At 42.1% G+C, this 20299-nt stretch overlaps 1 protein-coding gene across 1 annotated transcript; it reads right to left on the bottom strand.

The window, feature by feature from the left end:
- Nucleotides 1–5151: 5151 nt before the first annotated feature.
- Nucleotides 5152–15189, bottom strand: LOC139764098 (uncharacterized). The gene is made up of 5 exons (XM_071690592.1): nt 14893–15189; nt 12672–12927; nt 11486–11585; nt 6488–6625; nt 5152–6045 (listed from the first exon to the last, which is right to left on the bottom strand). Exons 1-5 carry the CDS (start codon nt 14987–14989, stop codon nt 5608–5610), a joined length of 1029 nt encoding a protein of 342 aa, XP_071546693.1. The 5' UTR covers nt 14990–15189; the 3' UTR covers nt 5152–5607.
- Between the last annotated feature and the right edge of the window lie 5110 nt (nt 15190–20299).

Genomic DNA, 20299 nt, shown 5'->3' with positions numbered 1-20299 from the left:
GTTCTTCACTGAATTTTCTTCCTTTAATTTTCTGCCTGGGATGAGGAATTTAGAATTTACGGAATCATTAAGTTGAAGAAGGTCACTTAGCAGTTTGGTTGGATCCTACACCTCCGCTTCAAATTTCTTATTCACACGCTGAACTTCTCCAAGAATACGCTTCAGGAATATCAGGAAGGTAGAGTCTTTCTTGTCACAAAACATGTCATAGAGGATGTGAGCTGTGTAACACCTTTCACCATTTCTTGCCATTTCAAAGTGAGTTTTAAGTTCAACCCACTACCGCAGTATTGTGACAATTGATTAGTCAATTGACAGCCATCGAATCTGGCTTAGCTGTATCAATTTCAACGGGCTTGACCATCATTGATCAAAGAAAAAGTCTTCATGTACTTTGCGGCGTGCGAGTGGGACAGAGTGGGGAACCATATGATAGGTTTGGGAACTCTCGGAAAGGCAGTGAAAACACAGTGTTCAGGTCAGATGAGGGACTTCTGTGAACATGCATCCATGAAAGACAAGCATGCGTGAATTGGAGGATATGGAAACACACACTATAATCATTATTGAATCAGCCCTGAACGTTGTTAAACACATATATAGTGTCACATATAACTTGCACTTTAACATGTCATCAACATGATTTATTATACAGGTATAGGCTTTAATCTTGCGCACAGAGTCCATTGACGCTACACTCGAGAAACAACAAACAGCACATGCACACATTCTATGATGTTAATATATGTAATCAAAAACATCATTAATTTACCGCCCATACACGTTATGATTTACCACTTCAATGTAGTCACATTACACATAAGTCAATCTTCCTAATACACTATCTATATTCCTGTACACACCTGCCATCCTCGCCCTCATTGTATGCGGTTCGCAGGAACCACCGGATCATCTCATAAATCATTTTTCACCTCCCTCCTTTCCCATGACCACCAATTTGGTTCTCCCAGACGTTTCTCCTCGTCGTCCCCTCACCCCAGACACATCTTAATTCCTCTTTTGTCGACTTCTTTATTTCCCTCACTCAATATTTCTCTTGCCCATTTGGTCTCCAAGCCATTATCTCAATTCCTACACTCATTCTTTTCTCGTTTACACTTCTTTCACAACCACACTTTTCATTGCCACACACGTATCAGCTGCCACCCTGGGAAAACCCTGCACGGGGAGTTGGCCCCAAACCCGACCCTTAGGAACACCTGTGTCTGTGCTAGTGTTACCAGCGGCGGTCTGTGCTACATAGTGTTACCAACGGCGGTTAATGCTAGTGTTACTACCGGCGGTCTGTGCTATATAGTGTTTTACCAGCGGCGGTCTGTGTTACAGTGGTGATGGACAACATCTTGAAGACACAGACAGGTTCTACCCAGACGACCGAACTTGCAAATCATCTTACAACGTCGGCGGCAGCACGAGCGAGGGAAGCCAGAGGCCTGGCCAACTTGCCCTCCACCATTCCCTCGCGGGATGGCATAACCCCATCGGACAGTGATCCTGTACGGCACATTATTTCTTAGGAACGTCTGCACATTAGCATTAGAACAATAACGTCACTTCCCTGGTGGTAGAGGGGCGTGCCGGAGGATGGAGACAGCTACATATTTTTCTCAGAAAGCAGAGATGTACGCTCTCGCCTGGTATGATGGGGGAGTGTGGGGGGTGGAAAGGGTTTTCTCGTTGGCTGCCTCTATGACGAGGAACTTCTCCTCATTAAAGCTCTAAGAGAAGCATTAGAATCATGCAGTAAAAAGAAAAAAAAAAAAAGAAGAAACAAATGGTTTCCGTATGGCCATAAGGAGTGCAGTGGGTCCGACTGAGGCACAAGTCATGTTGAGTCATAAACAGACACATTTTTTTCAGGTAAACTCTCGACAGCGTTTTGAAACACTGGTATGTTTCATCATCATTTTTGTTTGGGAAATCTAGACGTTGACTGGAGTGTACGTGGGAGCGGCTTCTTTGTACACGTGAGCTCGTGTCTACACATATCTTAGGAAGAGGAAGCCGAGGTGAACATGGAGACGCAGGGCAGCACAACACAGGAAAGGGCAGCACAGCACAGCACAGGGTAGGGCAGGGCAGCACAGGGTAGGGCAGGGCAGCACAGGGTAGGGCAGGGCAGCACAGCTCACGGCAAGGTAGCACAGCACAGGGCAGGGCAGGGCAGCACAGCATAGGGGTAAGGCAGGGCAGCACAGCACATGGCAGGGCAGGGCAGTACAGCACAGGGCACGGCAACACAGCACAACACAGGGCAGCACAGCACGGCACAGGACAGGGCAGCACAGCACGGCACAGGACAGGGCAGCACAGCACGGCACAGGACAGGGCAGCACAGCACGGCACAGGACAGGGCAGCACAGCACAGGGCAGGGCAGCGCAGGGCAGGGCAGGGTAGCACAGCACAGGGCAGGGCAGCGCAGGGCAGGGCAGGGTAGCACAGCACAGGGCAGGGCAGCGCAGGGCAGGGCAGGGTAGCACAGCACAGGGCAGGGCAGCGCAGGGCAGGGCAGGGTAGCACAGCACAGGGCAGGGCAGCGCAGGGCAGGGCAGGGTAGCACAGCACAGGGCAGCAGCATAGGTGATGAGCATACCTTGAAAAGCGACCTTTCGTGGTGTGTGTATGGTACCCTCTCTACTGTACTGCTCATGGCTAACTTGGAATATCATTCAGATATAGATTCAGAATCGGACTCTAAAATGGAGCATTTATTGCTACTGTATGACACCAGTAAAGTAAAAAAAAGTCGGTATGGAGGAGTGAGTAAATGAAGAAGCGAAGTAGACATCATGGACAATTTGCGCTAACATCCAAATTGTCCGAGGCAAAAGTTAGGAACTGCTTTCGACTAAGCATCTGCTAAGCGTTTCCATATCTCATCCTTCTGATTGGCCTTCATATAATCACAATGCCTAGTGTCATATACAACACTGGTTCACTCCTCACAGCCTCAATCAGTTGCTCGCATGATGCCACTGAATGGACTGACACGTGGATCGAATGAAGCAGATATCTGTGTTTCAAACCACTGTGCTGCGCAGGGCGACGCAGGTCCTCCTGCACCTGCGCAGTCCTGCCTCGTGTATGCGTGTTCTCATTTGATTCAACTATCAAGAGATTTTTGCCCTGCTCTGTGCTGCGTCGTCTGTTTCTCACTGTGCGCCTAGCCTTAGTAAGCCTTTAGCCTATGATGACTTCTCCATTCTTTACATCAAATTTATGTGGTATTCGTTCGAATGTTTGAGTAAAAAAAAAAACCTGAAATGTAGAGAAACGAGCCATACGAAACTGCCGTCTTGCCAGATGTTAGGCCCACAGACTCATGTTCTGGCTTTGTCATCGCGACTACACATTTGCCTCCGAAATCCAAGAGAAATAACAAGGCCTAATGGAGAATAACAGGCATATTTGCTGTAGGGCAGTAATAGTATACTACATTTTTTATCAGTATACATGGGAACACGTGGTATAGGAGGAGACTTATGTTATTATGAGAGAATTGACAAAACACGAAAACATATAAAAAGTTGTTCAAGACGCACCCAGCTACCCACCCAGATCAACCCCCGCCAAATGACCCCTCCCCCTCAATCACTCTCCCTTCCAACGGTTACTGCCGGACAAAGTGGACAGTGGTTGTTGTGTACTGGTTGGTGCTGGACGGTGGGACTCCGGTGTGATGTTGGGATTTAAATAACTTTCTTAAGTACTGGCATCTTATGAGGTGGATTGTCTCCATGAAACATGATGTGTCACATGTATAGAAAAATCAAATGTTAAATAAAATTGTATTAACGACTGAAGTGTGATTTCACCATAACTTTCATCACGAACTAGAGTGTTCATATATATATATATATATATATATATATATATATATTTCTTTCTTTTCTTTCAAACTATTCGCCATTTCCCGCATTAGCGAGGTAGCGTTAAGAACAGAGGACTGGGCCTTTGAGGGAATACCCTCACCTGGCGCAATTCTCTGTTCCCTCTTTTGGAAAATTAAAAAAAAAACGAGAGGGGAGGATTTCCAGCCCCCCGCTCCCTCCCCTTTTAGTCGCCTTCTACGACACGCAGGGAATACGTGGGAAGTATTCTTTCTCCCCTATCCCCAGGGAATATATATATATATATATATATATATATATATATATATATATATATATATATATGTATGTATATATATATATATATATATATATATTTATTTTCTTATACCTTGTCGCTGTCTCCCGCGTTAGCGAGGTAGCGAAAGGAAACAGACGAAAGAATGGCCCAACCCACCCACATACACATGTATATACATACACGTCCACACACGCACATATACATACATTATATATATATATATATATATATATATATATATATATATATATATATATATATATATATATATATATATGCACAGACATATACATATATACACATCTACATAATTCATACTTGCTGCCTTCATTCATTCTCGTCGCCACTCCGCCATACATGGAATGACACTCCATTGTCCTCAAACATCTTATTTCCAACACATCCACCCTCCTCCGCACAACCCTATCTATAGCCCATGCCTCACAACCATATAACATTGTTGGAACTACTATTCCTTCAAACATACCCATTTTTGCTCTCCGAGATAACATTCTCGCCTTCCACACATTCTTCAACAATCCCAGAACGTTCGCCCCCTTCCCACCCTGTGACTCGCTTCCGCTTCAATGGATCCATATATATATATATATATATATATATATATATATATATATATATATATATATATATATATATATGCTCCCTGGGGATAGGGGAGAAAGAATACTTCCCAAGTATTCCTTGCGTGTCCTAGAAGGCGGCTAAAAGGGGAAGGAGCGGGGGGCTGGAAATCCTCCCCTTTCGTTTTTAGTTTTCCAATAGAAGGAACAGAGGAGGGGCCAAGTGAGGATATTCCCTCTAAGGCTCAGTACTTTGTTCTTAATGCTATCTCGCTGGCGCGGGAAATGACGAATATGTATGAAAAAAAATATATATATATATATATATATAATTCAGGTAAATGACGATAATTTTGACTCAAACCAACATAAAGTATAGGTTGGTTAGTAAATTCAGGTGAGTGCAGATAACATGCGTTGTGCTATATCTATTTATTTTCTCAGCTACAGATTCCTTCCACAAGAAAAGCACTCAGCGATTTTCACACATTAAACAGATAACCCGCAACATATGACAGTAATATGTACATTGTTATGAGAATGCTTAAGAATACAGCAGATAGAGAAAAAAAGAAAGTCCTAACTTTGCCACAATATATCTAGACGCATACTAATATTTCCTTACAGAAGGCAGTGAGATATATAAGACAACAAATATATCATATGTGTGTAATACTCAGGTTAAACTGGTGAAACCAGTTTAGATTTGGGAAAGTAGTTTTGGTGATGATACATCCAAACGTCCTTGAAGTCTAGCGACACTTGGCTAATATCGCCACTGGCATGGTCTTCCATCTCTTCGCCCACAAGTGTTGGAATTCCACACTTTCTAACATCCATGATAAGTGGTGTTAGAATTAAGTGAGGCCACTTTTATTCACCTGAATCCGTACCATGTGTCATCGCTGAATCGGTTTGCTTTTTTGAAGAGGTCGTGTGATCAGGGCTGACTGACGTGGAGGTGTAGTTGTGTAAGGCACTGGAGTTCGTCTTGGGCGTCGGGGAGGAACTAGAACACCGTGTTATCCAGGCCAGACCTAAACGCATTTTCTCAACAGTCCGTTTACGGTAGTTACGGTTAAACCAGACGAATACCAGTGGGTCCAGAGCAAAGTGAGTGGAAAACAAAATATGGAAAATAATGTCATAAATCATTGGTGGATCCTCGATCATGTGGTAAACTGAATGAGGGAAACCGAGGATGAGAGTGCTGAGGAAGACGGCCAGCATGGCGCGGGTCGCTTCGTCACAGGCACTGTGAGCCTTCACGCTGTGTTGACTGTTGGCCAAGCGACGCTTGTTGCGCCGCACCTGAAAAAATAAAAAAGGAAACGAAAAGCAGGTCAGCAGCAGCGGTAGGTATAAGCAGATGGTGAGGAATACTCCTTGCTGCCCTTATTTTCAGTTAGTCACTATTTACCAATCAAACTTGGTAATGTTGTTAAGGAAGTGGAGGTTGTCCAAGACTCACATTGTGTATTTCTGCATATTATGATTCAGTAAGGTACCAAGGTAGACCTCGCCTTTTTGTGAAAATAGTCTACCCAAACATTGTTTAGTGCTTAGCATTTGTTTATAGAGGCAAAAATGCACTGGATCTAATGGCTTCATGTGATCAAGATCAGGTGTCATTTTTGGACTTTATGTGCCCGGGGCAGTCTCCACATCCAAATCTTGGATATCTTTTATACAATTCTCACTATTGAGTGAAGGCTGTGAACCAGCGTTGTAAAGGAGTTGAGTGGGTACTTACAACAAACATCATGGTTCCATAGCAAGTGATGGTGACTAGGATGGGCATCATCGTGTTGAGGAAGAAGTAGAGCACTGTGACTGTTCGCTTCAGCGATCTCTCCTGCACGTAGCCGAGATACATCGACCCCAACATACCCTGATGATAGTTTACGACAGTGTTTAATCATCTTTGCATCCTCGTAAAACAAAAGATGATCCACATCACATGACATCATGATAGTTAGTTAGTCTATTTGGCACTCGCTTGGTTACTAAGAAATCACAGACGAGAGCAATACTTAGCTTTTCGATATAACAAACGAATGACGTAAGGTTTATCATTGGGAAGATGGGAAAGTTTCTAAAAACTACACACATTAAAAAAAGAAATGCTTTCTTTTGACAATGCTAAAACAGTTAGATATTGAAAATCTGAATGACAATTATTGCGGAATGATACTACTAAGTTTATTAGTAAATGATGTGCGGACTAAAAATATTTCACTAATTTTTTTAAGGTTATGATAAGTATTTGTGTTGCTGTGACAAGGTGACAAGGTGATGCATAATGTTCATGAGAGGTACGTCTGTTTGTATGGATGTACATGTATAGGTCAGCTACTAATGTAGCAATGAGATGGCTTTATGTCCAGTACATGTCTATCATTCTCAGCGCCTCGTAGACAACTCCCAGAATTCGTCCTAAAGACTGAATAACATGGCATGATAAAAAGCGTCAAAATGTCTGAAAAGTTTCAAAAATTCTTATTCGCTTACACGCACACACACACACACACACACACACACACACACACACACACACACATGCATATCATTACATATAAAACCTGAAGTATTAACGAAGCAAATAGTTATTTCACTTAACTGTAAAAGGTGCACGTTTAATGCTAGATTTTGTAACAGTCTTCAGGCAATCATAACTAATCGCCATTTCCCGCGTTAACGAGGTAGCGTTAAGAACAGAGGACTGAGCCTTTGAGGGAAATCCTCACTTGGCCCCCTTCTCTGTTCCTTCTTTTGGAAAATTAAAAATGAAAGGGGTGGGTTTCCAGCCCCCGGTCCTTCCCCTTTTAGTCGCCTTCTTCGACACGCAGGGAATACGTGGGAAGTATTCTTTCTCCTCAATCCCCAAGGCGACTAGAGGGGACGGGAGCGGGGGGGCCAGAAATCCTCCCCTCCTTGTATCTTAACTTTCTAAAATGGGAAACAGAAGAAGTCACGCGGGGAGTGCTCATCCTCCTCGAAGGCTCAGATTGGGGTGTCTAAATGTGTGTGGATGTAACCAAGATGTGAAAAAAGGAGAGATAGGTAATATGTTTGAGGAAAGGAACCTGGATGTTTTGGCTCTTGAGTGAAACGAAGCTCAAGGGTAAAGGGGAAGAGTGGTTTGGCAATGTCTTGGGAGTAAAGTCAGGAGCTAGTGAGAGGACAAAAGCAAGGGAAGGAGTAGCACTACTCCTGAAACAGGAGTTGTGGGAGTATGTGATAGAATGTAAGAAAGTAAATTCTAGATTAATATGAGTAAAACTGAAAGTTGATGGAGAGAGATGGGTGATTATTGGTGCATATGCATGAGAAGAAAGATAATGAGAGGCAAGTGTTTTGGGAGAAGGAATGAGTGTGTTAATGGTTTTGATGCACAAGACCGGGTTATAGTGATGGGTGATTTGAATGCAAAGGTGAGTAATGTGGCAGTTGAGGGAATAATTGGTATACATGGGGTGTTCAGTGTTGTAAATGGAAATGGTGAAGAGCTTGTAGATTTATGTGCTGAAAAAGGACTGGTGATTGGGAATACCTGGTTTAAAAAGCGAGATATACATAAGTATACGTATGTAAGTAGGAGAGATGGCCAGAGAGCGTTATTGGATTACGTGTTAATTGACAGGCGCGCGAAAGAGAGACTTTTGGATGTTAATGTGCTGAGAGGTGCAACTGGAGGGATGTCTGATCATTATCTTGTGGAGGCGAAGGTGAAGATTTGTATGGGTTTTAAGAAAAGAAGAGAGAATGTTGGGGTGAAGAGGGTGGTGAGAGTAAATGAGCTTGGGAAGAAGACTTGTGTGAGGAAGTACCAGGAGAGACTGAGTACAGAATGGAAAAAGGTGAGAACAAAGGACGTAAGGGGAGTGGGGGAGGAATGGGATGTATTTAGGGAAGCAGTGATGGCTTGCGCAAAAGATGCTTGTGGCATGAGAAGCGTGGGAGGTGGGCTGATTAGAAAGGGTAGTGAGTGGTGGGATGAAGAAGTAAGATTATTAGTGAAAGAGAAGAGAGAGGCATATGGACGATTTTTGCAGGGAAAAAATGCAAATGAGTGGGAGATGTAAAAAAGAAAGGGGCAGGAGGTCAAGAGAAAGGTGCAAGAGGTGAAAAAGAGGGTAAATGAGAGTTGGGGTGAGAGAGTATCTTTAAATTTCAGGGAGAATAAAAAGATGTTCTGGAAGGAGGTAAATAAAGTGCGTAAGACAAGGGAGCAAATGGGAACTTCAGTGAAGGGGGCTAATGGGGAGGTGATAACAAGTAGTGGTGATGTGAGGAGATGGAGTGAGTATTTTGAAGGTCTGTTGAATGTGTTTGATGATAGTGTGGCAGATATAGGGTGTTTTGGTCGAGGTGGTGTGCAAAGTGAGAGGGTTAGGGAAAATGATTTGGTAAACAGAGAAGAGGTAGTAAAAGCTTTGCGGAAGATAAAAGCCGGCAAGGCAGCAGGTTTGGATGGTATTGCAGTGGAATTTATTAAAAAAGGGGGTGACTGTATTGTTGACTGGTTGGTAAGGTTATTTAATGTATGTATGATTCATGGTGAGGTGCCTGAGGATTGGCGGAATGCTTGCATAGTGCCATTGTACAAAGGCAAAGGGGATAAGAGTGAGTGCTCAAATTACAGAGGTATAAGTTTGTTGAGTATTCCTGGTAAATCATATGGGAGGGTATTGATTGAGAGGGTGAAGGCATGTACAGAGCATCAGATTGGGGAAGAGCAGTGTGGTTTCAGAAGTGGTAGAGGATGTGTGGATCAGGTGTTTGCTTTGAAGAATGTATGTGAGAAATACTTAGAAAAGCAAAAAATGGATTTGTATGTAGCATTAATGGATCTGGAGAAGGCATATGACAGAGTTGATAGAGATGCTCTGTGGAAGGTTTTAAGAATATATGGTGTGGGAGGAAAGTTGTTAGAAGCAGTGAAAAGTTTTTATCGAGGATGTAAGGCATGTGTACGTGTAGGAAGAGAGGAAAGTGATTGGTTCTCAGTGAATGTAGGTTTGCGGCAGGGGTGTGTGATGTCTCCATGGTTGTTTAATTTGTTTATGGATGGGGTTGTTAGGGAGGTGAATGCAAGAGTTTTGGAAAGAGGGGCAAGTATGCAGTCTGTTGTGGATGAGAGAGCTTGGGAAGTGAGTCAGTTGTTGTTCGCTGATGATACAGCGTTGGTGGCTGATTCATGTGAGAAACTGCAGAAGCTGGTGACTGAATTTGGTAAAGTGTGTGAAAGAAAAAAGTTAAGAGTAAATGTGAATAAGAGCAAGGTTATTAGGTACAGTAGGGTTGAGGGTCAAGTCAATTGGGAGGTAAGTTTGAATGGAGAAAAACTGGAGGAAGTAAAGTGTTTTAGATATCTGGGAGTGGATCTGGCAGCAGATGGAACCATGGAAGCGGAAGTGAATCATAGGGTGGGGGAGGGGGCGAAAATCCTGGGAGCCTTGAAGAATGTGTGGAAGTCGAGAACATTATCTCGGAAAGCAAAAATGGGTAAGTTTGAAGGAATAGTGGTTCCAGCAATGTTGTATGGTTGCGAGGCGTGGGCTATGGATAGAGTTGTGCGCAGGAGGGTGGATGTGCTGGAAATAAGATGTCTGAGGACAATATGTGGTGTCAGGTGGTTTGATCGAGTAAGTAATGTAAGGGTAAGAGAAATGTGTGGAAATAAAAAGAGCGTGGTTGAGAGAGCAGAAGAGGGTGTTTTGAAATGGTTTGGGCACATGGAGAGAATGAGTAAGGAAAGACTGACCAAGAGGATATATGTGTCGGAAGTGGAGGGAACGAGGAGAAATGGGAGACCAAATTGGAGGTGGAAAGATGGAGTGAAAAAGATTTTGAGTGATCGGGGCCTGAACATGGAGGAGGGTGAAAGGCGGGCAAGGAATAGAGTGAATTGGATCGATGTGGTATACCGGGGTCGACGTGCTGTCAATGGATTGAATCAGGGCATGTGAAGCGTCTGGGGTAAACCATGGAAAGTTCTGTGGGGCCTGGATGTGGAAAGGGAGCTGTGGTTTCGGGCATTATCACGTGGCAGCTGGGGACTGAGTGTGAACGAATGGGGCCTTTGTTGTCTTTTCCTAGCGCTACCTCGCACACATGAAGGGGGAGGGGGATGTTATTCTATGTGTGGCGTTGTGAATAAATAAAGGCAGACAGTATGAATTATGTACATTCGTATATATGTATATGTCTGTGTGTGTATATATATGTGTACATTGAGATGTATAGGTATGTATATTTGCGTGTGTGGACGTGTATGTATATAGATGTGTATGGGGGTGGGTTGTGCCATTTCTTTCGTCTGTTTCCTTGCGCTACCTCGCAAACGCGGGAGACAGCGACAAAGCATAATAATAATAATAATAATAATAATAATAATAATGATAATAATAATAATAACAATAATAATAATGATAATAATAATAATATAATATATATATATATATATATATATATATTTTTTTTTTTTTTTCATACTATTCGCCATTTCCCGCCTCAGCGAGGTAGCGTTAAGAACAGAGGACTGGGCCTCTGAGGAAACATCCTCACCCGGCCCCCTTCTCTGTTCCTTCCTTTGGAAAATTGAAAAAAAAAATGAGAGGGGAAGATTTCCAGCCCCCCGCTCCCTTCCCTTTTAGTCGCCTTCTACGACACGCAGGGAATACGTGGGAAGTATTCTTTCTCCCCTATCCCCAGGATATATATATTCTTTTTTTTCCCCAGGACTTACCACAGTTACGAGGACAGAGTAGATGAAGATGCATGTAACGACAGCCACGGCAACCCGAAGCTTCACTGCTTGTCTGTGTGGGCTCCACACCGCTACCGCCCTGCATGCGGGAGTGGCACAGGTGAGTGTGGTAGCTAAAGTGATTAGCAATACAAAGCATGTCGTTTATGTATGTTTGAGAGATGTTAGTGACTGCTGTGTTATTACTAAATGTGCATTACTGGTATATATATATATATATATATATATATATATATATATATATATATATATATATATATATATATATATATATATATATATATATATCACATACAAATCTGGTATTACTGGTAGGGAGTTTTACATTCGTGTATATATATATAAATATATATATATATATATATATATATATATATATATATATATATATATATATCACATACAAATCTCCAACAGCCAGGATCAAACTCGGGACCTTTGTGCCGCAGGCGGAAATCCTAGCGGTAGCATTCCCGCCTGCGGCACCGGGATCCCGGGTTCGATCCTGGCTATTGGAGGTTTGTATGGTCTATGAAGGTGCGCGTTCATATACACTTTATTCGTATATATATATATATATATATATATATATATATATATATATATATATATATATATATATATACCAGTCTGAAACCCTCATAACTACCCAACTTCCCTTCCTCCTACCTCCCTGTATCACTAGTATTAACTGATCCAGAACAGAATCCTTATGAAGACAAGTCATGTCCCATGTCTCACGGATGTCGGACACCGCAGAATGCACTGATCGATCATGCGAGTGTAACATTACTATATAATCTTGCTGCTGTGAAAGCGTCATAAGTTGCTTCCATGGTCAGCGCTCGTGGACGAGAGGAGAATTCTAATCTTTCCCCCTAGAGTCATTACGTGACTCCCTCTCGGCATTATTATCTTAAAGCCACAATGGATCTTTGGTAACAAAAGGCGGGGATGAAAACAGTCGTTTTGAAGAAAAATCGGAGAATCATAGACGGTAAAACTTTCAACACCAACATTCCCAAATGTGACGCCTGTGAGAAAGAGCACTGGTCCTAAAACTGATCCCTGTGGCACACCACTTATTGCGCTTAGCCATTTTGATGTTTGACTCCTAATCATGGCTCGGTTCACGGCCAGTCAACCAATTTTCTTGCTTGCTAACCTGAAGAGGGAGACAGCAGCGATGTAGACGTGCACCATCTGTGCCAAGGCGCTGTAGAAAAGGGAATGAACAATCTCGAAGGTCCTAGAGAACCTGTAGGGGTCATTGGCGAGGACAGCAGTAAGGACCTGGGACGTTATGGGTCCAGACACCAGGCAGATGAGGAGGAGTGGCAAGAAGACGCTGGCCAGGAGCACCTTCACCGCTCGCTGTAGCCTAGTGCACGTCGCTATGCACCACAGCGTTACACCGTTACCTGTAACAGTGATGACGGTTAGCAAGATTACAGCAACCCGAGAGAGACGTTCAGTTTTGAAATGAGGGTAGTCGGGGAGGTGAGGAGGACTGGGATTGAAAAGGAGAGGAAGATTAGCAGGGAGATCATTCAAAGAGAAGGATAGCATGAGAAGCGGGGATCGATCCGTTAACAGCTACAACAGTGGACCGACGGAATAGAAAAGTGGAAGCTGAGTGTGTGTGTGTGTGTGTGTGTGTGTGTGTGTGTGTGTGTGTGTGTCGGATAAGCCAACGATTCTGTTTTAGAAATTTGAGTCTTATTCCCAAAACTAGCAAAAGACTTTGAAATATCAAAGGCCATGATATGATGTTCCCTAAGCTCCCTGTGAGAGGCAGACTCGCTATGAATCAGATGTATTTCGCTTCCCTAAGCCATTTTGTTGATCAGATGAAAGTCTGTAAGAGTCAAGCTGATTGAAGGGGCAAAAAAAAAGTGTGATGAGATTTAAAGACTTGGAAGAGAAGAATTTTAAAGATGAATCATGAGAGTTGATGGGATCACAGCAGTCCTCCTCAGGATGGTCTGAATCCATATATGAGTCTAGAAAGATGGGGAAAGGCACTGGTCTTGAGGCAGAAGTAAAATGACGAGCAAGCACAGACACAAATTGGCAGATGAGAACGAGGCGGGACGAGAGCGGTAGATAGCTGAACCATGCAGGAACAAAACTGAAGCTGGTGCCTTAGTTTTTATATGCAGATGATGCCTTGTTAGCCGAGTCAGAGATGGACTTTACGATAGAATGGTAGACCTCTTCGGTAATATGCGAAGGGAGAGGATGCTGAAAGTAAATATGATAACAAGGTTCGTTGATTTGAAAAAGATCGACATACACTAAGCTGAAACCATTTTGGGTGGAGAAGAATTAAAGACCTGATGAGTTTACGTTTCTGGGAGTGATGTTGATGATGAGTATGGAAGTTTCAAGTTCCTGCACGAAAGAAAAACAAGTTGTACTGACTCGTAGAGTGTGCAAGAACATTGTATCATGGGATGCTTGTCCTGATTCTCATATATAATTGTAGGTCCAGTTAAGTAAGAAACAAGAGCAGTTAAATTGGATAACTTAAGTAGTTAACAGGGGATTAGGGAAATAGATGAAGAACGAAGTTGTAAGGAAAACACGTAGTGTTGAAGAAATTGTTAGAAAAAAAAAAGAAGCATGGATGGTAACCACTTCAAAGGTCATGGCCACATAGGATACATGACAGGCTGAAGATGACATACACCAGAATGTCCGGATGTTCAAGTACAGGCAGTTTGGGAGAAAGATAGGCAGACGTAGCAAGTAAACAGTTTAGTGCTAGAGATATGTTTGGCGAGGGTGCCACAGGATTGCAACAATTTCGGATGTTTGCAGAGCAAGCGTTGTGTATGAGAGACTGGGAACGTATAATATGTTCGCTTCAGTTTAATAAACATAGTGAAGGATGGGTATGAGCGAACTAAAAGGCTCTATATACTTTATCCACCCCAGGGAAAAGAGAACAGAGTCGAAGATGATATATGGGATGGTATATGAACCTTGCATGATTTGTGTTCCCGATTTTCTTAGGCTTCATGAGAACGAACGAACCATTCTGAAGTTACAAGAAGATACCTCGCTTGTTAACGAGAGTGTACAAACAGCAGAGCACTTTGATGTTAAGTTTCATAATGTATCATTATTCGAACTGAAGCTGATAACCCTGTCACTAAAACCGTAGGGAGCTCAACACTTGATAATGAGGCTGACATTTACCATAGCAATAACGTTGTGAGAGAGAGAGAGAGAGAGAGAGAGAGAGAGAGAGAGAGAGAGAGAGAGAGAGAGAGAGAGAGAGAGAGAGAGAGAGAGAGAGAACATGTGGCTGAACAATTACAGTGCGAACGAACCTTTAACTATTAAATACCATTTCCAGTAAAATAATTCTGTGAACTTACCAATGGCACCCACGACGAAGACAGTGCAGCAGTGGAAAATTGCAAACTTAATTAGCTGCGGGTGCTCAACACCCTCACCAGTCTTGTTTACACTCATTTTGTAACAGTGGCAAATCTGCTCACTGCAGTTGTCACTGTCCCAGTTCTCTCGCAGCTAAAAAGCTGTTGGATGTTTCGCTTTCAAGTCACTTGAATAGATAAATGAGGTGAAGCCTCCGGAGTCTAGCGATGTTAAGTGTTAAATGTGGCAAGCGTGAGGGAAAAACTCCTAACTCTGATACTGGCGTCACAACACTGGCTCAGCTGTAGAAAAAAAACGGGGTGAGAGCTCTGTCTGTGGAAGTGGGGGAAGTTTGGCCCCGGATGTGCGTCGTAATGTTTTTATCAACCTTCATTATGATTGTGTTTGTAATGTTTGCAGCAAGAGTGTCTGACTTTTACATGTCTGTCGTTCAGTTGTCGATAACATTGGCTGGTTCACGTATCTCAATGATGTTTATAATAATCGCATCATAAGCCATAGTTAACTTCAAGCCTGTCAAGGACACAGGTTTGGGTATCCCAATATCGTTATCAGCGCTTAAGGTTGATGCTGGTATTATGTATATATCTTAATATAATCCGAATTTACAGTTTGTGTGGGCGTGATTGATGATGTGTCTGGTGGCAGCAGGAAACTGAGTACATTGTGATACATGTATCAAAACATCGTTGGATTTGGTTAGTTGGTTGGTTGGTGGTTTGGGCTTTAGGTCTATCAACTGCCAGGGTCATTATGGCAACAGAAAAAAAATTTCAACACCACATGTTAAAGATAATTCTAAGACCACACTGTCTCACTATGCATGTGGTCCATGCATCTAAAATCACATGTAAACGTAGAAAATGGGCATGAGTTAAAAAAATAAAGATTATAACGCATTTTACATTTACTTACTAGTTTGTTTTTTCCTTTTAGATTTTAAGAAAACCAAAAATGCAAACTTGAGGGAAACGCCGAACAGCTGCTCCTCAAGATCTTCTAGGTCTAACTCGCAGCAAAGTTTTGAGAAGTACATGAAATCGTTTACAGATGATAAAACCAAAGAGAAGCAAACCCTTTGATCTTGACAACATTGATGTTTTCTCAGTAGGAACAGCAATTAGTGGTACAACCAGGCAGTCTCATTTTGTGTAGTACAGAGTTGCCAGACGTATGTGAAGCGAGGCTGTGAGGGGATCGACGCTGCTAGGATCAACCCATCGGGGACTGTCGCCTCAGGAAAACCCTGGTAACCCCCATTGCGTCACACTGCCTTTGCCCGTCGGTATTTCTCATGATACACCACAGATACATTATTTATATTGCACATGTTTACCGCAATATCATAAGTTAGGTTATATGATACTCCCTTGACATAAAGATTGTCATATATATCTATAACCCCTTCCTTGTACACCACAGACTCAGGCTGCGGTGCAACAATATATGGTGTAACACAATAGACTTCAGTTTTCTCGAGAGTTTACATATTATCATAAGAACAATGGTACAGTCACACCTTTTCTACACCTTGCAAAAGCGGGCTCGGTTTCCTGTTGTTGTGAACCTTTAAAAAAAATATTCATAGCGACATGAATATTCATAATACGCCGAACTGCTTTGGATTTAAGATGGTCTGTCATTTTATACTACTTTTACAGAGAAAAAGGAAATTACGCTACCGAGAGAAGGATAATGTATGCTTGCCACTAATGGCTGGTTGTGTTTCGCTTCATCCTTCATACATTTCTGTTTTCTAGTTAATCCAACCATGGAATCGTAGGTGAGCGATTCACATTGAGCATTAACGTAACTTAACGTAACGGTGATGAGCTTCGATGAAAACACACGGTTGCGTTTGTTTCTATCCCGTAGATCTACTGACAGCAACTTCCAGGTCGTGAGTACTAGTAACTATTTGTCAAGCGCCGAGCAATGTCTAACTGTGGAGCAGTGTTAACGTCATCACTGTCGGATCTACAAACAATATTTATATTAATTGGTGAGCAAAATGCTTGTGCTTCAACAAGACGCGAGACGTGGTTATTTAGGCTGCCAGTGTTGAGATGGTTGGATCACAATGGTTGGAATGTTGTTTGGGGAACAGTTGGATACCTCAGCTGCAGTAGATAAGATGATAGAACCTAAAAGACAGCAGGCTGGACACGTTCTCTTCCGCTTGTTTTTCATTGCCTAGGTAGATTTAGCGGCTGACTGAGCTTGGAGTTTGGGCATAAAGATAACGATGTTGTCTGTTGATATGATACCATGTAGAATTGCAAAAATTAGGTTTAAGGCAAAGCATCAGTCAACTTCTAGAGTCTACTATACAGATCTCCATTATGAAAAGATATGTATGTTATGTTTTAAGGAATATCAAAGGGATTCAAAACAACAGACAAGTGGGTCCTTTCGAGGCTATTTGTGACAATGGAAAGATCAGAAACAGTGACTTGGGTATTAAGAATAGCAAAGTATACAAATGATTTAAAGACATGTAGTATGCCTGCCGTTCCATATAGTTTCACTCCATTTGGCGTCTGATAGTAAACAATTATTCTGTATTTAATCATACTGAAGAAAGTTTTCCCCCTCTCGGCAATGGGACAGGAGGCTTTTCTTGAATGGTTGAATTGGTTTCAGTGCATCACACATGACATGAACGAATGTGGCCTCTTTCGTCTGTTCTTGGCGCTGCCTCGCTGGAGGGGGTGGGGGGGGGGGTGCTGTTTTGTGTGTGGCAGGGTGGCGACGAGAATGGATAAGGCAGCAAGTATGGATATGTCCATGCGTATATGTATATGTATAAGTATGTATACGTTGAAATATATATGTATGTATATGTGCGTGTATGGGCGTTTATGTGTATACATGTGTATGTGAGTGGGTTGGGCCATTCTTCGTCTGTTTCCTTGCGCTACCTCGCTAACGCGGGAGGCGGCGGTTAAGTATAATAAGATGATAAATGATAAATGATTATATATATATATATATATATATATATATATATATATATATATATATATATATATATATATATATATATATGTTTTTTTTTTTTTCTTTTAAACTATTCGCCATTTCCCGCGTTAGCGAGGTAGCATTAAGAACAGAGGACTGGGCCTTTGAGGGAATACCCTCACCTGGCCCAATTCTCTGTTCCTTCTTTTGGAAAATTAAAAAAAAAAAAAACGAACAAGAGGGGAGGATTTCCAGCCTCCCGCTCCCTCCCCTTTTAGTCGCCTTCTACGACACGCAGGGAATACGTGGGAAGTATTCTTAATCCCCTATCCCCAGGGATATATATATATATATATATATATATATATATATATATATATATATATATATATATATATATATATATATCATTCGCCATCTCCCGCGGTAACGAGGTAGCGTTAAGAACAGAGGACTGAGCCTTAGAGGGAATATCCTCACTTTGCTCCTTATCTGTTCCTTCTTTTGGAAAATAGAAAAAGAAATAATAAAAAAGGATGGGAGGGGAGGATTTCCAGCCCCCAGCTCCCTTCCTTTTAGTCACCTTTTACGACACGCAGGAAATGCGTGGGAAGTATTCTTTCTCCCCTATCATCAGGGATAGATATATATATATATATATATATATATATATATATATATATATATATATATATATATATAAGTGGTAGAGGATGTGTGGATCAGGTGTTTGCTTTGAAGAATGTATGTGAGAAATACTTAGAAAAGCAAATGGATTTGTATGTAGCATTTATGGATCTGGAGAAGGCATATGATAGAGTTGATAGAGATGCTCTGTGGAAGGTATTAAGAATATATGGTGTGGGAGGCAAGTTGTTAGAAGCAGTGAAAAGTTTTTATCGAGGATGTAAGGCATGTGTACGTGTAGGGAAGAGAGGAAAGTGATTGGTTCTCAGTGAATGTAGGTTTGCGGCAGGGGTGTGTGATGTCTCCATGGTTGTTTAATTTGTTTATGGATGGGGTTGTTAGGGAGGTAAATGCAAGAGTCCTGGAAAGAGGGGCAAGTATGAAGTCTGTTGGGGATGAGAGAGCCTGGGAAGTGAGTCAGTTGTTGTTCGCTGATGATACAGCGCTGGTGGCTGATTCATGTGAGAAACTGCAGAAGCTGGTGACTGAGTTTGGTAAAGTGTGTGGAAGAAGAAAGTTAAGAGTAAATGTGAATAAGAGCAAGGTTATTAGGTACAGTAGGGGTGAGGGTCAAGTCAATTGGGAGGTAAGTTTGAATGGAGAAAAACTGGAGGAAGTGAAGTGTTTTAGATATCTGGGAGTGGATCTGTCAGCGGATGGAACCATGGAAGCGGAAGTGGATCATAGGGTGGGGGAGGGGGCGAAAATTTTGGGAGCCTTGAAAAATGTGTGGAAGTCGAGAACATTATCTCGGAAAGCAAAAATGGGTATGTTTGAAGGAATAGTGGTTCCAACAATGTTGTATGGTTGCGAGGCGTGGGCTATGGATAGAGTTGTGCGCAGGAGGATGGATGTGCTGGAAATGAGATGTTTGAGGACAATGTGTGGTGTGAGGTGGTTTGATCGAGTAAGTAACGTAAGGGTAAGAGAGATGTGTGGAAATAAAAAGAGCGTGGTTGAGAGAGCAGAAGAGGGTGTTTTGAAATGGTTTGGGCACATGGAGAGAATGAGTGAGGAAAGATTGACCAAGAGGATATATGTGTCGGAGGTGGAGGGAACGAGGAGAAGAGGGAGACCAAATTGGAGGTGGAAAGATGGAGTGAAAAAGATTTTGTGTGATCGGGGCCTGAACATGCAGGAGGGTGTAAGGAGGGCAAGGAATAGAGTGAATTGGAGCGATGTGGTATACAGGGGTTGACGTGCTGTCAGTGGAGTGAATCAAGGCATGTGAGGCGTCTGGGGTGGACCATGGAAAGCTGTGTAGGTATGTATACACGTGTGTGGACATGTGTATGTACATGTGTATGGGGGGGGGGGTGGGTTGGGCCATTTCTTTCGTCTGTTTCCTTGCGCTACCTCGCAGACGCGGGAGACAGCGACAAAGTATAAAAAAAAAAAAAAAAGTATAAAAAAAAAAAAATATATATATATATATATATATATATATATATATATATGTATATATATATATATATATATATATATATATATATATATATATATATAACTTAAGATATTTACCGTGGCTTTATTGTCTTGAACCAATTTACTGTTTTCCGTAATCAATTTGATCAAATGACAGTAATGACTATCATACGTAACGTAGAATTCCTTTTTTTTTGTGCTATTCTCAGCAACATACGTTTCATACAGACGTTTACTATGCTATCATATTGGTTTTAAAACCTATTTCACTGAAGGAACCTGAAATTCATTTATATACTTCAGGGCAATCCC

Source organism: Panulirus ornatus, chromosome 48, assembly GCF_036320965.1.
Source record: "Panulirus ornatus isolate Po-2019 chromosome 48, ASM3632096v1, whole genome shotgun sequence".
NCBI classification, from domain to species: domain Eukaryota; kingdom Metazoa; phylum Arthropoda; class Malacostraca; order Decapoda; family Palinuridae; genus Panulirus; species Panulirus ornatus.
Note: the sequence above shows the minus strand (reverse complement) of the source record. Positions and strands in the feature narration are given on the sequence as shown.